Source organism: Ictidomys tridecemlineatus, chromosome 14, assembly GCF_052094955.1.
Source record: "Ictidomys tridecemlineatus isolate mIctTri1 chromosome 14, mIctTri1.hap1, whole genome shotgun sequence".
NCBI classification, from domain to species: domain Eukaryota; kingdom Metazoa; phylum Chordata; class Mammalia; order Rodentia; family Sciuridae; genus Ictidomys; species Ictidomys tridecemlineatus.
Genome location: NC_135490.1, coordinates 66,855,347 through 66,876,535, shown reverse-complemented (window position 1 = coordinate 66,876,535; position 21,189 = coordinate 66,855,347). Strand labels below are relative to the sequence as shown.

Here is a 21,189-nt window from a genome sequence, read left to right as displayed (position 1 = left end):
CACGAATGCATCCTCAAAAACTTTGTGAGGTCAGACAGTTTTCCCTGCTATTTAACAGATTTGGAAACTGAAATTCAGAGTGATGGTGATTTCCCCTGGCTCATCTCTGGAACATCTTGACATGATTCACCAGGGGAACATGCTCTGCAGGAGGCTGATTCTACCAAGCCTCCTGAGACGACACTAACACACAGCTAGAAACCTGGGCAGGGGTATCAGTATGGGGGAGCAGAATTGGTCCTCTCCCAGGTGGCACTCACAGGTCATCCAGTGTGCCCCCCTGCTTCCGGCCCATTGGGCTCCTCTGCAAATCCACGATGTCGGTCTGCAGTGCCATCATACGTTCCACCAGATGTTTTACTTCATTCTCCTAATGAAAAAGCTACACTAATATCAACTGATGCAAGACAAGCATTCTGAAGAACAGGTTTGCTTTGGGTTGCCAGAGGGAGAACCTCTAAACTCAATGGAAACTTTCAAGTGACTGGCTGAAGGAATATGGACTCTGGAGTCAGAATAACCAGAGTTTGGATCTCACATCTACCTCTGTGTGACCCATGACCAGTTATTTAACCCATGAGTTGTAGTGTCCTCTTCCATAAAAAGAATTCTAGTAGGGCCATTTTAGAGATTAAGTAAGATAAAGTATGCACAGTATCTGGCACAAAGAAGATGCCCCATGCACATTACTTTGTCTTCTCTCTACCTGTCCATCCCAATGCCATCATGTGTGTGAAGGCCTGGACTCCTTTACTTCATAGATGATGTATGTGAATGCCAAATAAGGAAATGTCTATATGATATTCACTTCCAAACAAGTTTAAACCCATCAGGACTCGTTTTTAAAAACAGACATCAAGGAACAGAGGTGAAAGTCCTCACCCAAGTGCACAGGGTGGAGATGGTAGGAAAAGCCTTGGAGCCCAGGGTCTTGGATTTATGCAAGGTTTACCGAGTCACATTCCATTGACTCCACAATTGCTGTTTTTTCAGTGGCATCTGATTTAGTGTCCTGAAACTTTCTGCCAAGACCTTTCCTTCCTTATGGATTTCATGGACCAACAAAATCAGGCAGAAACTTTAACAAGAGGGTGTGTTGATCATTCATCTAATTCCCTTCCTAACAACAAGAGGTCTAGGTTTTTCTCCAAGGACATTTGATATTTTGTTCTTTACTTAAATCTGAAACATTGGTGTCTATCTTGAGTCTGCCTACAGTAGAGCTTCTTGTATTGGGTACTCTATCAGTTTATTTCCAACAAGTCTGGTTAAGGAGAAAGGGCGTGGCAAAGAAATTTGAATTCTGACATGAAAGATCAACCAGTGTTTGATGAGAAAGTGGGAAATGGTAGAACAAAGCCTAACTCATATCACAAGAACAGAAACCTAAAATGAGTCTCCTACCCGCCCACACAGCTCCACAGCCTGTTCCATTTCCCTCCAGGCCAGTAGCAGTTTATCTGATGCTGGAAAAACAAAAATTGGGAAGAAAAAAAAAATGAAAAACAAAAACAAAAACACCACAAAACCAAAACAGAAGTAAGCAACTTAATTATAAAAGGACAAAAGAAACCTAAGGGAAAAAAAATGAATGAATGAATGAAAGGAGAGAAAGAAAGGAAGGAAGGGTTTCTTTACACTCATTGCAGAATACACTCACTGATTCCAAACTCGGTTTGCTCACTATACTTCTCCAGGTCAATCTGAATACTGGTTTTAAAGAAATCCAACTTGGCCTTGAGCTGCTGAGACATAGAGGCCATGGAATTCTTCATCTTGGAGAGGCAGCTGTTATTCCGGAGGAGATTCATCCTGCAGGAACCACAAGAAACAGAACCTTGGAGCATCTTTGGGAGCCAAATACCATTTCCTGTATAATAACAACCCCCCCTCAAACACCTAGGGAGGTCCCTGCTATAATAATAATCATCACTATTATTAAAGAAGCCACTTAAAACCATAAGGACAATTTCCTAGCCCTTAGCAATACCTGGGGTTCTGCACCAAAATTAGAATTATATACAAATGGCCAATAAACTAAACTCTCTTAACTGGGGAAAGCATCTGTAACCCAGCATAATAATCAGGGGAGTTTTTCTAACCCAAATTGCAATGAGCTTCCCTGAGTTCCAAATTCTGTCCACAGTTCAGCCAACTCAACCCTCAGTTTTGCAATTCTGCTGCATATACTGACCACACTCACCTCATCAGGTTGAAAAGGGCTTCCCTCCAGCTAGCCCACCCAACCACTGCCTACCCATCCAAACCAGTGTCTCCCTCTTGTCTCTCAGAAGAGTTGCTTCTGGGTCCCTGCCTTAGCCACCTCTCTTAGAGCCAAAGCCACCAAGGAATTTTAAATAAATTAATTTTTTTAAAAAATGTCTGGCACAATACATGGCAGCTCGCTGTCCCTGCTGTAGCCGGTTACAATCCTCTTTCAGAGTTTGGATGCTGTGCCAGACCTGGCCCCACACTTTCCTCAGCTGGAAGAACGAGAGATTCCTTTTGGGCTCTTGAACTGGAAAAAGAGATGAACAATTGTCAGAAAATAACTCTCCTGCAAAGAACCACATCCTGCTTTGAAACATCACTAGTATTTAAAAAATTTTTATAATTATTATACTATTACATAACTTTTTTGGTATTATGCTTGGTTATTATCTTAAATATTTTGTGTAGCCTATTCACAGTGTAAGCATGTACCAGATGGTTAATAAACAGCTACTGATTTGATTTGAAGATACATTTTGTGAACCATTTAAATGCATGTTCACATGTACAGAGGCCCACATATTTTCAACAGAAACTCTTTTATGTTCACAAGTTTAAGGTTCACGAAGTTTTATAAAAACACACATCAGCTAACAGTACTAGAGATAATTAAACTAGCGAGAAGCCTAGAGATCTCTAAGACCTTGGACCGCCAGTCTGTTTATTCTAGGTATATGTATGTTTGTTGGGGAGATGGGAGTAAAATTATTCATTAAACGCTCATGCAATGGAATGTTATACAGCTATTAAAAAACAAAACAGCTCTGTATGTACCAACAGGGGAAAAATCTATATAATAAATTGTTAAGTGAAAAGGGTACTACCAGTGGTGTGTGAGGAAAAGATACCCCTGGGTGGATATCCAAAAATTTGATAGCAGCAGTTTTCCTGGAAGGGGAACTCACAAGCTGGGGAGTTGGAAAGAGAGGCTGGCTTCTTTTTTCATGGTATATTCAATCTTTCATATTTCTTCTTAAAGGTACCATTTACATACATTAGTTACTAAAATATAAATGTAACTTCAAAAATAACTAAAATGGGTAACATGCAGTATTCTGTCCTCTGCTTAAAGCTCTATTATATTGAAATTAACTGATAATCTCCTTGACTTGTTTTGCTTGTGTTACTCCTTTCACATCCTAGGTTAAGAAAGCTGCCCTTAGGACTGGGTAAATGAATTTCCTTTATGTAGCTCCCTTCCCTGGTTCAAGTCTCTCTCTTCTGCCTTCATCCATATATTACAACTGATCTTTTTTTAAAAAAAAAAAAAACCAACAAATGATGTTCTTACGGATACAGCTGACACTTTCAGGTTGGGGTCGTGGGGAGATCTGAGTCTCATAGGCAATTTTACTGTTGTCAAAGAGAAAAACAAGATCCATGTCCAGTGTGCGGCCCTCATTTAGCTGCAAAGAGGCAAGAACAGAATGAAATCTTGTGGATCCAACCTTCCCATTTCCCAGCTAATCATGAGAGGTTCTGGATCAACTTCCATTGTTCATCAAGGGCATCATCTTTAGCCCCAGGTACTCAGCAGGTATGATGATTTTCTTCCTGACTCCAGCCTACACTCATCTTTCCTTTTATCCTCATAATTGAGAAACCAGCCTCTACCTCAGAGCAAAGACTGTCCAAGGAAGGGGGCGTGACCCTTGTCCTTGGAAAGACCCACAGAGCACTCCTAGGCACATACCCACCCTGCTGAGTTGTCCATCTACAAATCACATGAGAGATCTTTGGCACCAGGTGTCCCTGACTCAGTCAGGCTAGGTGGGACCCATAGCAACCCCCTAGCAGCCACCAATCAGCATGAGACAGGGAAAATACCTGGGATGCCAGATGACCCTCCCAGTAGTTTATGGTGGTTGATAACATGTTGGGAAACCATGTAGTTCAGCACGAACACCTCTCATGGTTTAAACCAATCAGTTCAAACGAATCCCCCTCTTGTACTAACCAATCATCCTTACCCAACTTGTTCCCGCCAGTGAATGTGCAAATCGTGTTTTAGAGTTGTTTTATGATTTTCCTGCGGTGTGTGATGATTTGCTAAGAGATGCTATGATGTATGTAAAGTCCCTGCCTTCCCCAAAGAGTATATAAAACTGCTGCAAACCCAGGGCCTCTCAGCGTCACCAGTTGCTGTGTGCGCGGGGAGGATGGAGCTAGCTCGCAATAAACGCCTCCTTGCTGCTTACATGGATCTTCGTCTCTTGTGGTCTTTTGGGGGGGTCCCGAATTCAAGCATAAAAATAACATGAACCTAAACCTTATTTACATTTCATTCTATTTTGTTCTTTGATTAACTTTCCTGTCCAGTTAGAAGTTTACTGTATACTTCCCTATGCAAAGATTATAAGTTAGTTTATAAGCTCTTTATGAGCAAGGACCATGTCTCACATTGAGGTGGTTAACACTGAGGTGCCTAACAGCTCTATACACACAGGTAATCATAAATAGTTTTGGTTACTCAGAAGACTAGAGAATCATTTTGGCAATAAAGGCAAAAGAAAGCAAATCTGGGGGGGGTTGGGGTTGTGGCTCACTGGTAGAGCGCTTGCCTAGCACATGTGGGGCACTGGGTTCGATCCTCAGCACCACATAAAAATAAATTAAAGGTACTGGGTCCAGCTACAACTAAAAAACAAAATATTTTTTAAAAGAAAGCAAATTTGGTCTGGAAACAAGTCAAGCATGAAGTGGTGTGTGTCTCCTAGTAAGCCACACAGGAGATCTCATACCCCAACTTATATAAAAAAAAAAAGCAGGCATGTATATGTAATGCATGATTAACAGTCTATTTGATACAGTCAAGTAGCAATCCAAAAGTGTGATTAGTTTACTAGGAGACGAAGTTAAGGGAAAATAGGGCAATCTTCAGGAAGCAAGGAGCTCACCTTGCCATCTGAAATACACTGAATGGCAGGCTTGTCGGGGATCAACGCCAGACCTGCCTCTTGCAGTAGCTCCTGGTCCTTTTCTGGAATTCCTGTATCTTGCTGGATTCTAGTCTTTAAGTCCTGTAGACTCTCATTCTCTGTCACAGGATAGGTGTGAATGGTGCCAGTGACCATGTTCAAGATATGAACCAGCTACAACACAACTCAGATGTTATATATTAAAAAACAAAACAAAAACAACAGTCTTTATGCAGATCCCCATCTATTTGTAGAGATCTTCCACTTCCCAACATTTCCCAGTCCCACAAAGACAAGACCTAACTTAAAGAAGGGAGGCTGGGTGCTAGGTTTCCACATTCCAGTCTTTAGTATTCCTGTTTGTATGCCATAAGGACTTAGCTGTCAAGGTCAATGAGCTCAGTGTTTGCAAACAGTGAGGACTTAACTGTCAAGGTCAGTGAGCTCAGTTGTCAGCCTCTCTTGTGGAAAGACTGTCAGAGAAACCTAAATTTCCTCCTTCAGCAAGCTGGCCCCTGACCTACTATGTCCTCCAGCAAATCTTTCTTGTCAGAATTGCTATGTCCCACCAGGGGACCCAGCAGTTGCCTCAGGGCTACCTTGCTGGCGCATTTACCTTTAAGTTTAAGATGTCATCCAAGGCCTTGAAGCAGCCATTTGGACCATACTGGGGATCTGTGCCTCTTTGTCGGGCGTGCCACATAAGCATCAGCTGCAGCCACTTCTCCAGTCGTTCTGCCAGTACACTGAGAAAAGCACAGTGTAGAAGAGATACTGCCAGCAGTCTCATGCTGCCTTTATGTGTAAATTTAAAAGTTTGACCCTGCATATGTCTTGTCATTATGCACATGGGTGGCAACCAATAAATGGTTGTTGAAAATGAAATGGACTAATCTGAGAGAGAAAACACTAAGTGCTTCCAACCAATTTAATCATTCATGTGTCATCCCTTCTCTCTTGACCTGCGAACACAGTTCCCCTAAATTAGGGATTTCCAATTCATGGACCAGTACACATTTCCGACTGGCTACCTGTGAATGACCTGTGAACAATGATCTGTGAAGTTTTTAAAATGTACTTTAGGGGGCTGGGGTTGTGGCTCAGTAGTAGAGCGCTTGCCTAGCATGTGTGAGGCACTGAGCTCGATCTTCAGCCCCACATTAAAATAAATAATAAATAAATAAATAAATGATATTGTGTCCATCTATACCTAAAAAAAAAACTTTTAAAAAGAATGCATTTTAGGCCTGGGTGTGGCTTAGTGGCACAGTGCTTGCCTACCATGTATGAGGCTCTGGGTTCCATCTGTAGCACTGGACAGCCAGGGAGGGAGTGGTTTGTAAGTAATCACTAGCCCCCCCGGCAACCTAGCCCCCATACTGCTGGATTTAGCATCTGGTAGGTGTCCATGACAAAATTCAAACTCCTTCTCCTGGACCCCCAGCACCTGCTTCCTAGATGCACTCAAGCCCTCCCCTGAGACCCACACAGCTACTCATGGCCTCCCCAAAGTGCCTTTGCTCACCCTAGTCTCCCCTCTGAACTTCTTTCCTCCAACCTTTTCATCTGTTCATAGCGTATACATCCTCCCAGCACATCCAAAATCACCCCACATAACTCTACTGCACACCATACCTCTAAATGCTCAAGGTCATCATTCCCCATGCCTTGTAACTTTCCTTTATATTATGAAACAATTCTGATAACTTAATTAACTGCTGTATTCTGACTGGAATGCCATTCAAACTATAAGGATTTGTTGACTCTTAACACAGCATTAGGACAGATGAGGAGTGCAAAGAGAAATAAGGTACAATCTAATCTGCTCCCCTTAAAAGACTTACTATGGAAGTAATTATATTGAGTTCTTCGTGAGCTTTATCTTATATATAATTACAAGAAATGAACAAGAAAGAAAGAGAAAAGATGATTTCGAGGGAGGTGAGGGATGGGACTTCACCCTGTTTAAGATTGAGATAGATTATGTCAAGTTCTTAGTCACAGGGTAGTCTGTTTCAAAGTTATCAGATGTTATCTTGAACTTATATTTCTTAAAAAAGGAAGATATGTAGTAAATTACCATGGTACCTTACCTGTTAAGATTATTGGGGTAGGGTAATGAGCTTGAAAACTTCACTGCTCCATTTAAGTCTTCACTAACAACAATATCCATCTCACTCTTCTGCCGGACTTTTGAGTGCCTGCAAGTATGCCATTATCATTTCCCTCAAGTTACTCAGTGGCCTCAAGAGCCATTTAACATTTGTAACATCACTTTACAACTATACAGATGACTTGTAACTCCAGATGGATATTTAATCTTTTGGAAAAATGGTTGGTATCCTGGTAGGCTGGTTTCTTCATTTAAGAATGGTTAGTAGTAGGGTAGGGGAGGTGTAGCTCAGTGGTAGAGCATGTACTCCGCATGCATGTGCAAGACCCTATTTCAATACGCAGCACCACATTACAAGAATGGTCAATACTACCTGAGCGAGTTTTTAAAGGATAGCCTCTAGTGGTCATTCACCATCTTGTGCCCTGAGTTCTACAGACAGCAGAACTCTCATTCTTGGCTCTTGCTTTTCATTTTCTCTACTTTCCATTCCACCCAATGTAAGTTCTCATGTTTGATACAGGATAAAATTAGGACTTCCAAATCAAGATTACCAAATGCAGGTCACATTTACATGAGATGTGCAATACATGCACATACATATATACTTCCCTTTAAATGTGTATTGCTAAATATCTTTTTCTATGGAGAAATGAACTTTTACATTTCCCAATCTATGGAACCTCTTGGGATATCTGAAGTAGTATTTGAAGGAAAGAAATTTAAAACCAACTGGCTTCAATCCTTCATGGTAACAAGAATACCTTATATTTCAACTTTATAGATAACTATGTAGTTTGTCATTGTTTCCTTAGTTGCTCATGTGGTGATATCATTTTTAGTCCAACACTTAGTGATAAGGAGATGTAGATGAAGTGATCTATCTGAGGTCACACAACTAGAATGGCAGAATTAGGGTCTGAAAATTACTGGTGTAATTTATACTTTGCCTAAATATACAGATACATCTTTTCCTGAAACTCCTCAGAAATTCAAATTAAAATGCTATTGTCCTGAACAATTCAGTGAACTGGCCTATCAGGAGCATGCATGAGATCCAGAATAGTTGGTGTCTGGCAGAGTCTTGGGAGTTTCCACATCTGGCAGAAACTATGATAGGTAGAAATCAGAGGCCCTCTCTCTTTCTAATTGAAGTAGGATGGTCCTCCTACAGAAAACTGTCTATCAATAGAAAATTACAAAAGAACACACTAAATGGAAAATTATGTTTTAGGCAGATCCTAAAATATATTTCAAAATTGCTCCTGTTCTGAAATTACTATGGCCACCTGGCCTTCCAGTACTGATGAGGGTAGTTCTAGGAAGAAGATTCTGTAGACAATAGATTTAACTGAGAAGGTGCTAAGCCGTTAGAGATATATTTTCAAAAACGTTTGTTCCTGGACTGGAGATGTGGCTCAAGTGGTAGCGTGCTCGCCTAACATGCATGAGGCACTGGGTTCGATTCTCAGCACCACATAAATGTAAAATAAAGATATTGTGTCCACCTAAAAAACTAAAAAATAAATATAAAAAATATTGTTCCTGCAGTTCTAATGGACTCTAACTCATCTTGTTATAAATAATGGAAAAGTTCAACATCTAAATTGAAGAAATGCAATAATCCCTTGATTGATTAAAACCACTATAGATACACAAATAATTTCAAACTTTTTTCATGATGGTTACAGTTAAAATGTGACTACAGATATGAAATTCTCTAATATTCCAGAATCTATGCAGCTTAAAAAAAAAGTTTTCTCCATAAGTCACCACAGGAGGGCATGTTTTGCCACTTTGCCATACTCCTCCAGTGAAGGGACTTCACCTCCGTCCTCTTTACATTACCAGTGTCTGGGATACAAATACAGAATTGACTTGGGTTGCCATCACAAAAAACCTCTCTTCTAGAACTCATTTCAGAGGTTACACTTTATTCTCATCAATAAATATTCTCATGATGTAAACACTTGTCCTTTGAAAAGTTAATGTCTTTACTACTTCCAAAAAGATATTTAGAAAGATGACAACAGCCAACGGCAATGGTGTGGAGAAAGAGGCAGCTTTGTGTATTCCTGACGGAAGTAAGTATTTAAATAACCTTTTTGGCAAGCAGTGTAATACACATCAAAGCCTTTAAAACGTGCATACTCTTTGATCTGTTAATTCCATTCCTACGAATTTATCCTAAAGAAATAACTATGAATGTGCAAGGATTTACCTACAAGGATGTTATTCTTGGTTTTATTTTAAGAAGTAAAAATTATAAACCACCCAAGCTTCCAACAACAGAGCACAAGTTAAATAAACTACAATGCAGCCAGACACCCAATGGAACACCAAACGGACATTCAAACAACATGGAAAAATATAAAGTAGGTTCAATATTAGTTTGAAAAGCAAGGTATATCAGAGTATGTATAATAACCTATTTTTTAAAATTATAAAACACATGCACACACTGAAGATACACAAATGTTCATAGCGGTTATTCCCAGACTGTCTGATTATAGTTGTTTATTTTAAAAAATTGTATCTGTATCTTTCAAAATTACAAAAATAAAACAAAATTTATCTGAAGTAATCAAACTGGGCTCAAGACAAGGATTTTTTTAAGATGTAGATAAATTGGCTTTGAAGGAAACTTTGTTACAGAGTAAAATGCTTTAAAAGCACACAGAGGAAAGTGTTCAAATTATGCCACCAGTGGTGCAGAAAAAGGGGGCAAATGCAAAATTGAACAAATAAATATCAGTCACTTTGGTTGAGAGGTTCTAAAAACATTCTCAGAAGTAAACAAAACCAAGTGGTATCAGGTGCCTATGGGGAGGGGACCAGGTGGTTGGAGACTGGTATGAGATGACTTTTGAGTACATACTCTTTCATACTTTTGAAGTTTGAACCATGCTAACTTATTACTGCTTAAAACAAACAAACCAAAAAAAAAACTTGAAATAAAAACTTTTTGAGAAACAACAGCATTATTTGAATTAGTGTGTGGCTTCCCAAGAAGTAATTTTCAGTGAAAGCTACTTGACTGGGGGGAATGTTAATTTTTAAATCATGTATTTTAGTAATGATTAACCTTTTTTTTCTTTTCCCTCCAGCACTTGAAGTTATTTTAACTGATAAGTAAAAAATAATTTCACAGTTAAAGCCACTTTCTTATACTTTTTTAAAAAAATATTTATTTTTTAGTTGTAGTTTGACTCAACATCTTTATTTTTATGTGGTGTTGAGGATTGAACTCAGGGCCTTGCACATGCTAGGTGAGCACTCTACCGCTGAGCCACAACCTCAGCCTGACTTTCTTATACTTTTAAAACAAAAGTTTATATTCAGGCCAAGCATGGTGGTACACACCTTTAGTCTCATTTACTTGGGAGGCTTACACAGGGGAGCACTTGAGCCCAGGAGCTCAGGGTCAGTCTGGCAACATAGTGAGATTTGATCTCTTTAAAAGAAAAAAAATAAAAATGTATATTAAGGTGCACTAAAATTTGTCAACACTAAATTTTCATGTAAATATTTCCTCACATGTAATGTGCAGGTATCCTTTATTTTTTACTAATGTATAGCATTTTAAGTACACACATTCACTTAACAGTGGACAAAGAGGCTGACTTGTTACTGCTGAACACAGAACAAGTAGCACTCACATAGTATTAAATTTAAAGAGGTTTCTTAACAACCACCCATTTTTCTAGATTTGTGGAGTCTGAAATGCCCATATGCTATTTGCTAATGGGCTTTCCTCTCAGAAGATCAAGCACAGACCTCTCAGGCTCAGCTCTGGGGCAACCAGTGAATTGGGGACAAAGTGAAAGAGATGAACAGAGCCAGGGGTAACTCCATCTACTAGGCAGCCTTCCCTGCCCAGGCTCTCACTCACCACTGTACAGGCTGCCAATTAGGGAGGAAAGGCCGGAAGCCTGTGATGCACTCAAAGGCCAAGGTGCCAAAGCTCCAGTAGTCCACAGTTACAGTGTACTTCTGCTGCTCTAGCAGTTCCGGGGCCTGTAACAACACAAGATGAAGCACACCTGAGCTGCCCTCTCTTCTTAGAAGCCACAGCAAAAGGTACAAGCAACTCATCTAATCATGCCCCCCCCACAACCCCCATCTCTCCTGGCTCCATCCCAGGGGTTCTAACACATCCACTCAAGGGTGAGGAGGTAACTATCTGAGGATGGTGGTCTAGCTGGTGGTACCTAAGGTTTTCCTATACATCACACACTCTCATTAAATGCTGAGAGAAGAGCTAAGGAGTCAGGGCCTTGAGGGGTTATATTTGGTAGATCAGAGTAAATCAATTATGCATTTCAATGTGCTTTAATTTCTCCCCTTTAAAAATGAGAGCTGTGCAGATTTTTAAGGGATTATTGAAAAGCTAAGACAATGCAGGGCCCAGTCATGGGTGCTCTGTAGAGATTCGAAGATACAATACATAAAACAAAGGAAAACAATACCAGGTTATGTATACCAAATGAACAATGCATGCATTAAATGCTGACTGAAATCTCCTGAACCAAGTAACATGTGGCCACACAATGGAATGGGATATTTTCAATCAGGCAGGAAGAAGCCAGATGCCTGACATCTGCCAAAGGTGAGAGAGTTAGGGTGATCCAGGAAGGCAACAAAGCCCAGGTGGGGCCAGAACTGGCCTCAGAAGGTTCATTGAATGAGCAGGAGACATAGGCATTACAGAAAGGACTTTCATGAGCAAGGGAGACAGAACTATGTACAATGTGGGTAGAAATGTGATACAGAAAGGTCAGGGAGTCCAAGCTAGGAGAAGAGATTTGGGGATGGTTGGGTCAATCACTGGTTCTGGTTATGAACAGATGTTTTAACTCACACAGGTGAACAACTGGTCACAGTTGTTAGGATCCCCCTAACTGCTGCTGAGCTGATGACGACTCCTGCAGGTACTCAACAGGACAAATATAAGTACACGTTCTATGGATACAAATGCCCGAATCACAGCTCCCCACGAGTCACCACTAAGAAACCTCTATTCCACTGAGCAGGTGAGAAACGGAGAGAGTTCAGTAGTAGAATTGGTAGGACATGAAAGAAATATTAACACATGCAAAAAGAGAACAAATGGCTTCTTTCTTATTTAAAAAACAGCAAGATATTTAAGCTCCTCTAGCTTTTCAACCTTTTTTATCTAATTATTCTCTACTGCCTCACTGCTACCACCAGCTCTGAATGGGCCTGTGGAAATAGGCTTCTTACTGCTTATCTCTCTTGTTCAGTGCAATCCATTCTCTACACCAAAATGAAAGTAAATATTTTCAAAGCCTGCTCCTTTTCCAAGGTAAAGCTCTTTAATGTCATTCCAGAGGGTTTAGGATATAGTTTAAGACCCTTAACCAGCTAGCAGGCCCTCGATCTGTCGTCCCTCTCCCTCTCCCTCCCCAGCATCAACTTCAGACTCCCTCTTCCTTCTCTAGGTCTCAGTCATGCTCTTAGGTCTTCCAATGTGCTGTTCCTTTGGCCCAAATCTCCCCTTCCTCTACCTTTGCCTTTAATCTCCAGCCCTTATCTACTCATCCTCTGGGGCCCAGACTAGGCTAGGTCCTATATACCCTCAAGATATCCTACAGTTTTCCTCTGTAGGGCTCAATGCAATGTAACTCTTAGTTACCTGTATATCAAGTTAACACCTACTTTCTTGCTAAATTTTAAGCTCCTGGAGAGCAGAGGAATGCTTATTTTCTTTCCCATTTCTACCAGCTCTAAGCATAGCACCTGTCACACAGACTGCACTGGATCGATATTCTGGAATAAATGGAGTAATTCAGAACTCAGATCACATAAAATAAAGATGGGTAAGGAAAATACTGAAGGACAGTGAGGTTACAGTTCTGTGTAAAGGCACACTGGCTCAGCCCTTCTGACATCAAAGAAGACTACATCCTTCTGGAGGGCATCTGATAGCAGAATATGCTAACTTGAGCAGATTATGGTTGTGAGCTCATGAGACAATTTCTATATATCTAGGAAACATCCATGAATCTGGCAGGACTTAGGTTCAGGCAGGTAAGGATGGAAAGGAGCCCTACAAACATGAGAGAAACTGATAAGTAAACATGTAAATCCCATTTCTTACCAGGTATTGCAGGGTCCCCACAAAGGAAGTACAAAGACTGCCCTGATCCAGTTCCTTGGCATATCCTAGGTCAATAATTTTGTGTATTAACTGAAAAAAAAATGGAGGAGAAATCTGAGGGTTATCAGAATGTGTTGTTCTTCTACAAAGATTCAGATAATTTGTCATTACAGCAGAGATTATTACAGAATTCCCAGAGAGTATTAAATCCTAGATTCCTAAAGCCAGATACATAGAAGAATGCACTGAATATGGTAGAGAAATCATTCACTGTAAAAATGCTAGGCCTATATTCTCCCCCATTCTGCCACCAATCACAAAAAGGCCAAAATTAACTGGTCATGGACCAGCTCTCAAGATTGCTAAACCTGGACTTCTTAATGTCAGAGATCAGGCAAGCTCCTTCTCAGGAAATACTTTAGTTCTCAAATTTTAGAAAAACCAGCAAGAATGAATATGCCCTGGAATGAAAGTGAATCCTGTCATAGGCATGGGGTCAGGTCTAGGATGCTGTCAGAGTTGTACCAGGAGGGATTAGTGAACTGGAGCTGAGCTGCTGTATTCCCTTCATCAGCCCAGTCAACAACAGTATCAAGTCCTGTATGGTGGTTACCACCATATCCAAGCAGGGCAGCCATTCAAGAGGGTCACAAGAATTCTGGGGGACTGCAGCCTGGACAAGGCTTGAGATGGCAAATGCCATTTCCAAGCCTCTTTTCTCAGACACACTGATAACCATTTTACAGTTGGTTTCCATTTTAGTATTAAAATTTAAGGCTCTTAAAACAAATGGAAAACAATAAGTCTACTTCTAAGAAGTACTAGCCCCAAAGTTTGGGAGTAGAGGTAGGACAACAAATAGTATTTTCCTTATCAGAATCCTGCAACTTGGGCAATTAACAATGTGAGCCATTTAAACTTGCCTCAATCTGCCAGTAAGAACTGAATTTTGTTTCAAATAAAAAAGTATTGCCAGAGGATCAAAGTGTGACTCAAGGAAATGTGAATATAAACAAACCTACAAAACATGTTCCTTCTCTACCAGGCAGCTTCCCTGAGGCAGCCCTGAGACTTCCTGAGTACAGGAAGGTCACTCACTCTTTGCTCTCCTTGCTGAAGAACGATGTTTTCTGGTTTTAGATCCCGATGGATGATTCTGTTTTCATGAAGGTATCTAAGCGCAGAAGCTGAGGGAGTGGAAAGGGGAATGAATTTTTATTAAGTTTAAGAAATGCTTTTCATTTCAGAATCTCCTATCCTATATAATGTGCCCCTGAAATGCACTCTATAACTTTTAGTGCACAAACTCACTGTGGCAGGAAGGGGCCTAGGACAGATGCTCCTCAGGTAGGGTGAAGATAACCTGGCTAGATGAGCAAAACTTACGACTACCGCAAAAATTTAGCTTGTTCATGCAAAAATTCCAAGGGGCTGAAGAGGAGCTCAATGGTAGAGCACTTGACTAGCATGCACAAAGCCTTGGATTCATTCCCCTGCACTTTAAGAAAAAAACAATTCTTTGTGTCTCCTAATCTGTATCATTGGTCTACGTGTCTATTTTGGTGTCAACACCATGCCATTTTTGTTACTATAGTTCTGCAGGATAGTTTATGGTCTGGGATTGTGATGCCTCCTACTTCACTCTTCTTGCTAAGAATTGCTTTGGCTAATCTGGGTATCTTATTTTTCCAAATGAATTTTGTGATTGATTTTTCTATTTCTGTGAGGAATGTCATTGGGATTTTAATTGGAATTGCATTAAATCTTTTGGTAGTATGGCCATTTTGACAATATTAATTCTGCCTTGCACCCATGAGGTCACCAATTATAGTTTAGAGCAGTGATTCTCAAACTGAATTACCTGCTAAATTCTCAGGCTCACCTCAGCATCACAAGTTCTCTAGTTGATAATGACACTAAAATAATCTAAGGGGAACTTCTCTGGTCTTGAGGTATGAAAATGTAAATCTAAATTCTGCAGGGAGGGCAAAAAGGTCATTTGGGCAAAGAATACTATGGTCATTAAGACCTAGAGTCTAATGAGGCTGAAGCTGGCTTTAAGAAGATACTGGAAAGCCTGAGAGGAACAGAAAAGGAATGCCTTCAACACATTTCGAAAGTTCAGCATGTATTTATAAACTGTGCCTAGTTCTCTGGAAGGTTCTGCAGGGGATAAAACAAAGGACACAGCTTTAATCTAAGAATTTATGTAGAAATCGAGCCTATTGAAAACTGCCTGAGGTCATTTGACACACACAGCTTCTGCTGAGAAGAAGAAATGGGATACTACACAAGGAGGGCCATGGCACAGAGCAACAGAGATCTATCCGTAACTTGGACTCCAAGAAGAAGTGATTTTTACCTGTAAGAGAGGTTTAATCAACTTTAACAGAAGTCCTAGCTAACTAGAGACTAACTAGGGAAGAGAAAAATGGAATGAGTATCGGAAAGAGATAAAATTATCCCTATTTGAGATGATATGATAAGTATGCATAGAAAACTCAAAAGACTAAAAAAATGGAAAGAATTTAGTAAGAATCTAGTTGGCTGGAAACAAAACAAGTGTATACAAATCAATAGCTGTCCTCCCTGTTAGCTTATCTAGTTGAAAAGGAGAAAAAAAAATCTCTTTCACATTAGCAACAAAAACAAAAACATCATGGACTGCAATTAGCAAAAAAGTAGTCTTATGTGAGGAAAACTACATGGTATAAAGATAAAAGCATAAATAACATTAAAAGTTTTGAAAGTTTATGACAAAGATATTATAAACAAAGTCTAAATACTAGAAATAAAGTGAAAGTCAACAATCAGGGAATGGCTGATTATGGTAGATCCACAGTACAACTGGCAACTCTTTTAAAGTAATTTAAGTTTATAGTTTCTGACTCAGAGGGATGTCAATGATGTACTGCCAAGTGAATGGTATGACCTGTTTTTTTTTTTATGAGAGTAAAAAGTAAAAGCAACAGCAACATTAAGAGAAGTTTAAAAACAAGCCCTCTTTATGCCACCACACACATGCTTAAACACTCCCACGCCCATATAAGCACACACACAAAAACACACATAAACTCTCTTTGGGTCAGACTGAGAATGCAGCCGTGGAGAAGCAGGCAGCCTTGTAGGATAGGTGGCTGGTCCTGTCTATTTGCATCAGGAGGGAGTACTGTGCAGAGAGGAGAAAGCCTCCACAAAAACCAAGTGATCAGCATGCTCTGTGAGGACTTTCACCTGAACATTGCCTAAAAATGCACTTGAAAAGCAAAATGAGAGAGCTCAACAATGGAACTACATTTTATTAGGTGGGTTTTAGCTCAGGACATTAAGCCATACTGCAAAGTTGCTAATTATATACCCTTTTAAATCCAGTCTTTGAACATAGTTTTAACATTTCATACTTGTTCCTGATTTTCTTTTCTTTCATAAGGGACATAGTAACCTGATTGGATTAGGTACAATTACCATCCAAATGAAGTCAAAGTTGTGCTGCTTTCCATGTGCCTGAAGAATTCCACTCTATCTTGGTCTCAACTTTGTTTTCTTATTTTGGCAGTACCAGGGGCAGAACTCAGGGCCTCATGCTGCCAAGCAAGCACTCTATCAATGAGCTACATACTCAGCTCAAATGCATTAATTTCTAAAAGTCAAAACTTCTTACCAACACTTTCATTTTTATTTTGCTATTTTTATTAAAGAAGCAAAGTGAAGTATAATAAAACTCTAATAACCACACCCACAAAACCTTACAGTCAGAGATGGCACTACTATTAAACTTGAACTATCCGCCAGCAGGCACCAAGATCACACAATAACTTAAAATTTTACTGATGGATTCAATAAAATTTTGGTATGTGACAAGCTGTTGAAGAATATCAGGATATAATGTATGTAAAAGTGTGGGTTAGTTTATTCCAAAGCAGACTATGTGAAACTTGAGACTCATGTAATTTGAGGAAGTACATATGCCAGACTAAGACAAAGGCCCTGAAGCCAGAAGTGTAACATTTTAAGGCAAATTACATGGGGTGGGAGCAGGTGAAGTGTTTCAAAAAGTCCCCGATGAGGAGAAAGAGTTCAGATGAGACAACATGTTATTCTCTACACTTCACTCATTAAGTGAAGAGGGATGGCAACTGGGTCTACTGATGACTATTAATAACTGTTTATTTTGATGCTTAAGCAACTGTACATAACAAACTTTAGTTCTCATTTCAGGGTGGTCATTTATTCTCAAATATTTCTGTTCACTTAACAAAGTCTAGAATTAAAGAATCTAACAGGTATAGTTATAGGTAGTTTCTTTACACATTGTCTAACTGAAAACAGTAAAAATTCTGACAAGCAAGACCTCCTAAATGGTTTCTCTTGCAGAACAGGTCTTCAAAGAGTTTACTTTAGTCAGAGTCACATTTCACAAAACAGCCTCTGAAAAGCAGTGTCAGGAAATAAATCAAAATTGTCTAAAGCCAAGAGAACCTTAGTTTAAATTGGATGAAAAATGCAATATTGAGATTTAAGAAAAACAGTGTTGCATCTGGAAGTTTATTAAAAAACAACAACAACAACAACTCTAAACTCCTGGCAATAGTGATAGTACACATTTATAAAAATTGGGAACTACATCACTCCAATGCACAAAAGCCAAGAGTTAATTTTTCATGTTCTAATAGCAGAAACAAGTTAAGAGAAGTGCTTGCTCTGTGTGAACTTTGATGTTATACCTCAGGGGCTGGGGATGTAGCTCTGTGGTACAGCACTTGCCTAGCATGTGTGAGGCTCTGGATCCATTCCCCAGCAACACACACACACACACACACACACCAATTGTTGACTAGACTACACTGTGGCATGTCCTAGAAAGGACACTGCAGAAAGAAGAGTCCCAGTTGAAAAATCTTCTACAAATAACAGCAGCTATTATCCTTATCAGGAATGGCATACAGAGACTTACCCCAGTGCTCCCTTAGCTTATGAGGCAGACACAGACATATAACTGAAGAATGTGACTATCCTGTGATTCTTACTGATAAAACACAATTCTAAATCACAGCCTGTGTATTTTTTCTGGACAACAACCCAAGTTAGGGAATAGCTGGACTCACTAGACTTCAATGTAGAAAGGAGCTTTAGAAGGGTTGTGTCTATGAATCCCTACTTACCACACCACAAGTTTCAAGAGATAACTAAGCTCACTTCAGAACACCTATTTAAAGTACATTCCACTGGGAAGAAATGGAAAGACAAATGGATCAAAATCTTGACACAGAGATTAAAAGAAAAAAAGTAAAGGTAGACACCAAAATACAAGTTGCCACTAAGAATGGCAATAGGATGCCCATGCACTCAATCAAAATTTATTTTGTCCCTAATATGTGCCAGCCAGTTTGTGTCCCTGGATTTTGCCAACAAAACAGAGTGGAAGGCCAACTGTGGACACATGGAGAAAGATTTAGTCTGGCTGGGTTTCCCAGCTAAAACAGGCTCTATGACTAATCAGCAAGGTAGCAAGGCAGCAACACCAAGCGCTGAGGAAAGTGTAAAATCATTTCCTCAGTCCTTCAACAAGTACTTGTAGTCTCTTGTTAGGAACAAGGGAAGAGGAATCTTGTGAAAGAATCACTGTGTGTGCGATATCAGGTCTAAACCTCTGCCCACAAAGACAGAAAGGCTGAGGGCCCTTGGGGAGGTATACAAACGGAAGCCTAATAAGGGGCAGCATGCACAAAAGTCAGCAGGAGGATAAAAAGTGGATTTTGAGAGTCAAGTGTATGGTAGGCTGGCTCTTGAGGGTGGGGAAAATACTAGATTAAGAAGATTAGCCATTAGCTAATAGTATAATGAAATGTCTTTTCAGAGGCATGATAGATTAGCAAAATGTGGATAAGGAAGCCAGCAAGAGGTCACGACAGTGATTTACTGTGACACTGAATTAGTGGAGGCAATAGTAACAGGGAAAACGGAGCAAGAGTAGGGAAAGATTCTAAGAAGAGGCAAGATTAAAAATTGACACTCATGTTGGGAAACTGACAGAAAGATGGGTCTAGTGACACAACAAAGTGGAAGTTGGGAAAGGCTCTGGTTTAAGGAAGAAGTCTAGGACTTCAATTTGGAATCAACTCTAAGAGAAATTCCTGTAGATATGGATATGGACTGAGGATAGAAATCAGATTTTAGAAAAGAAATGGTTAATAAAGATGACCCAAGAACAGCCTGGCAAACAGAATACTAGAAAGCAATGGGCCACTGGTCCATGTGGGGAAGGATGAATGGGATGAAGCAGGAATGAGGAGAAAGTAGGAAGACAAAGCTCCTGGCAAAAGATCATGCAGATGAGTCTGTGGCAAGCTGTCAGGCTGGGACAGCTGAGGGCAACTCAAGGACAGTCAGGGAAAATCATTCTGCAGATCAGCTACCTAAGCAGTGAAATGAAATAGCTGGGGTGTAATGGACCTCAGAGGTCACTTAGAGACTCAAACCTCTCATTTAAAATTGAGGACCCTCAGACCCAGAAAGTCTCCAGCCTTGCCCAAGGACAAAGAGCTGGTAAAGCAGAGAAACCCAGGACTGAGAGCCAGCTGTCTTCTCTTTTGTAATTATATTTATTTATTAATCTGGTTATTTTTGCTTTTGAACACACTTTCTATAGAGATGATCTGGGATCAAGTAATCATCTTTTGTTATAATCAACAGTAGAGTCAGACTGATGCATTCAATAGAACAAGCAAGAAAATTCACAGGTAGGAAAACACTAAACAGAGCACCCAGTTTTCTGATTCCTAATGGAGTTCTCTTTCCTCAAGCCATGTGTTCTCCCTGGAACCCTCTCTGCTCTTTACTACTGAAATACGGATGCCATCTAGGAGCAGCTGCCAACAGAAGTGGAGATGGTGATGCAGGGAACGAAGCACAAATAATGTGGGGTGGGATTCCTGAAGACTCGGAGAACAAGATGGTTAGTGTCATAGTTTGGATCTGGAACGTCCCCCAAAGATCCATATGTTAAAGGCTTGGTCTCCAGCCTTTTGCACTATCAGGAGGTGGTGGAACCGTTAAGAAGTGAGGATGAGTGACAGGTCTTCCAGTCACTGGAGGTGTGCTTTCGAAGGGGATAGTGGGACTCCAGACCCTTTTTTCTTCTTCTTTCTCTTTTGCATCCTGGTTGTGAGGTGAGCAGCTTTTTCTAATCTCATGCTCCCCACCATGATGTGCCCCACTTGCCCAAAACAATGGGACCAAACAAACATGGTCTGAATACCTGCAAAACTGAGACAAAATGAATCTTTTCATAAGTTGATTACCTCAGGTATTCATTACAGTAATAGAAAGCTGACTAATATATTCAGTCACCACAGCAAGTCAGCCACCTAGAGAATCAAGGAGACCAATCCTAACTTAAGAACCCAAAAGGCCATGACAATCACACAAAGGGGTCCAGATTGCCCAGCTGGCCTCAGCATGGGCAGGATCCTCCTAACCCGGGTACAAGGGAGTGCTTGCTGTCTGACCCTCTGTTTTGACTGCTCATCAGTTTCTTCCTCCACTGGTAGAAGGAAACACAGTCCAATGTTTTCCAAAGGATAATGAGTAAGATGTTAATTTACAGTCCACTTGCATTTGACTTCCTTGATCTATTTTAGGATCAAGTTGTGTAGAAGGCCAAATAATTCCTGGCTGCTCCACATCTGCCCCCGCATCTCTTGCCAGTGTAAGGGCAATGGTTAGCAAGCTTGCCCTAGCACTGGAAGTGGCAGGCTCCCATGTGC

The 21,189-nt window shown here is 40.3% G+C and overlaps 1 protein-coding gene across 5 annotated transcripts in view; it reads right to left on the bottom strand.

Moving 5' to 3' along the window:
• Ikbkb (inhibitor of nuclear factor kappa B kinase subunit beta) overlaps window positions 1–21,189 on the bottom strand; it is a 48,873-nt gene that overhangs the window by 9,823 nt on the left and 17,861 nt on the right. For all 5 annotated transcript variants that reach the window (XM_078031274.1, XM_005340307.5, XM_040268389.2 and 2 more), the window contains exons 6-16: window positions 14,522–14,610; window positions 13,424–13,513; window positions 11,195–11,319; window positions 7,283–7,390; window positions 5,806–5,935; window positions 5,169–5,363; window positions 3,563–3,677; window positions 2,395–2,518; window positions 1,661–1,812; window positions 1,405–1,466; window positions 261–370 (exon numbers count right to left, since the gene is read on the bottom strand). In XM_078031274.1, the coding sequence (XP_077887400.1) occupies window positions 261–370; window positions 1,405–1,466; window positions 1,661–1,812; window positions 2,395–2,518; window positions 3,563–3,677; window positions 5,169–5,363; window positions 5,806–5,935; window positions 7,283–7,390; window positions 11,195–11,319; window positions 13,424–13,513; window positions 14,522–14,610 (1,300 nt within the window). The remainder of the gene's footprint in view (window positions 1–260; window positions 371–1,404; window positions 1,467–1,660; window positions 1,813–2,394; window positions 2,519–3,562; window positions 3,678–5,168; window positions 5,364–5,805; window positions 5,936–7,282; window positions 7,391–11,194; window positions 11,320–13,423; window positions 13,514–14,521; window positions 14,611–21,189) is intronic.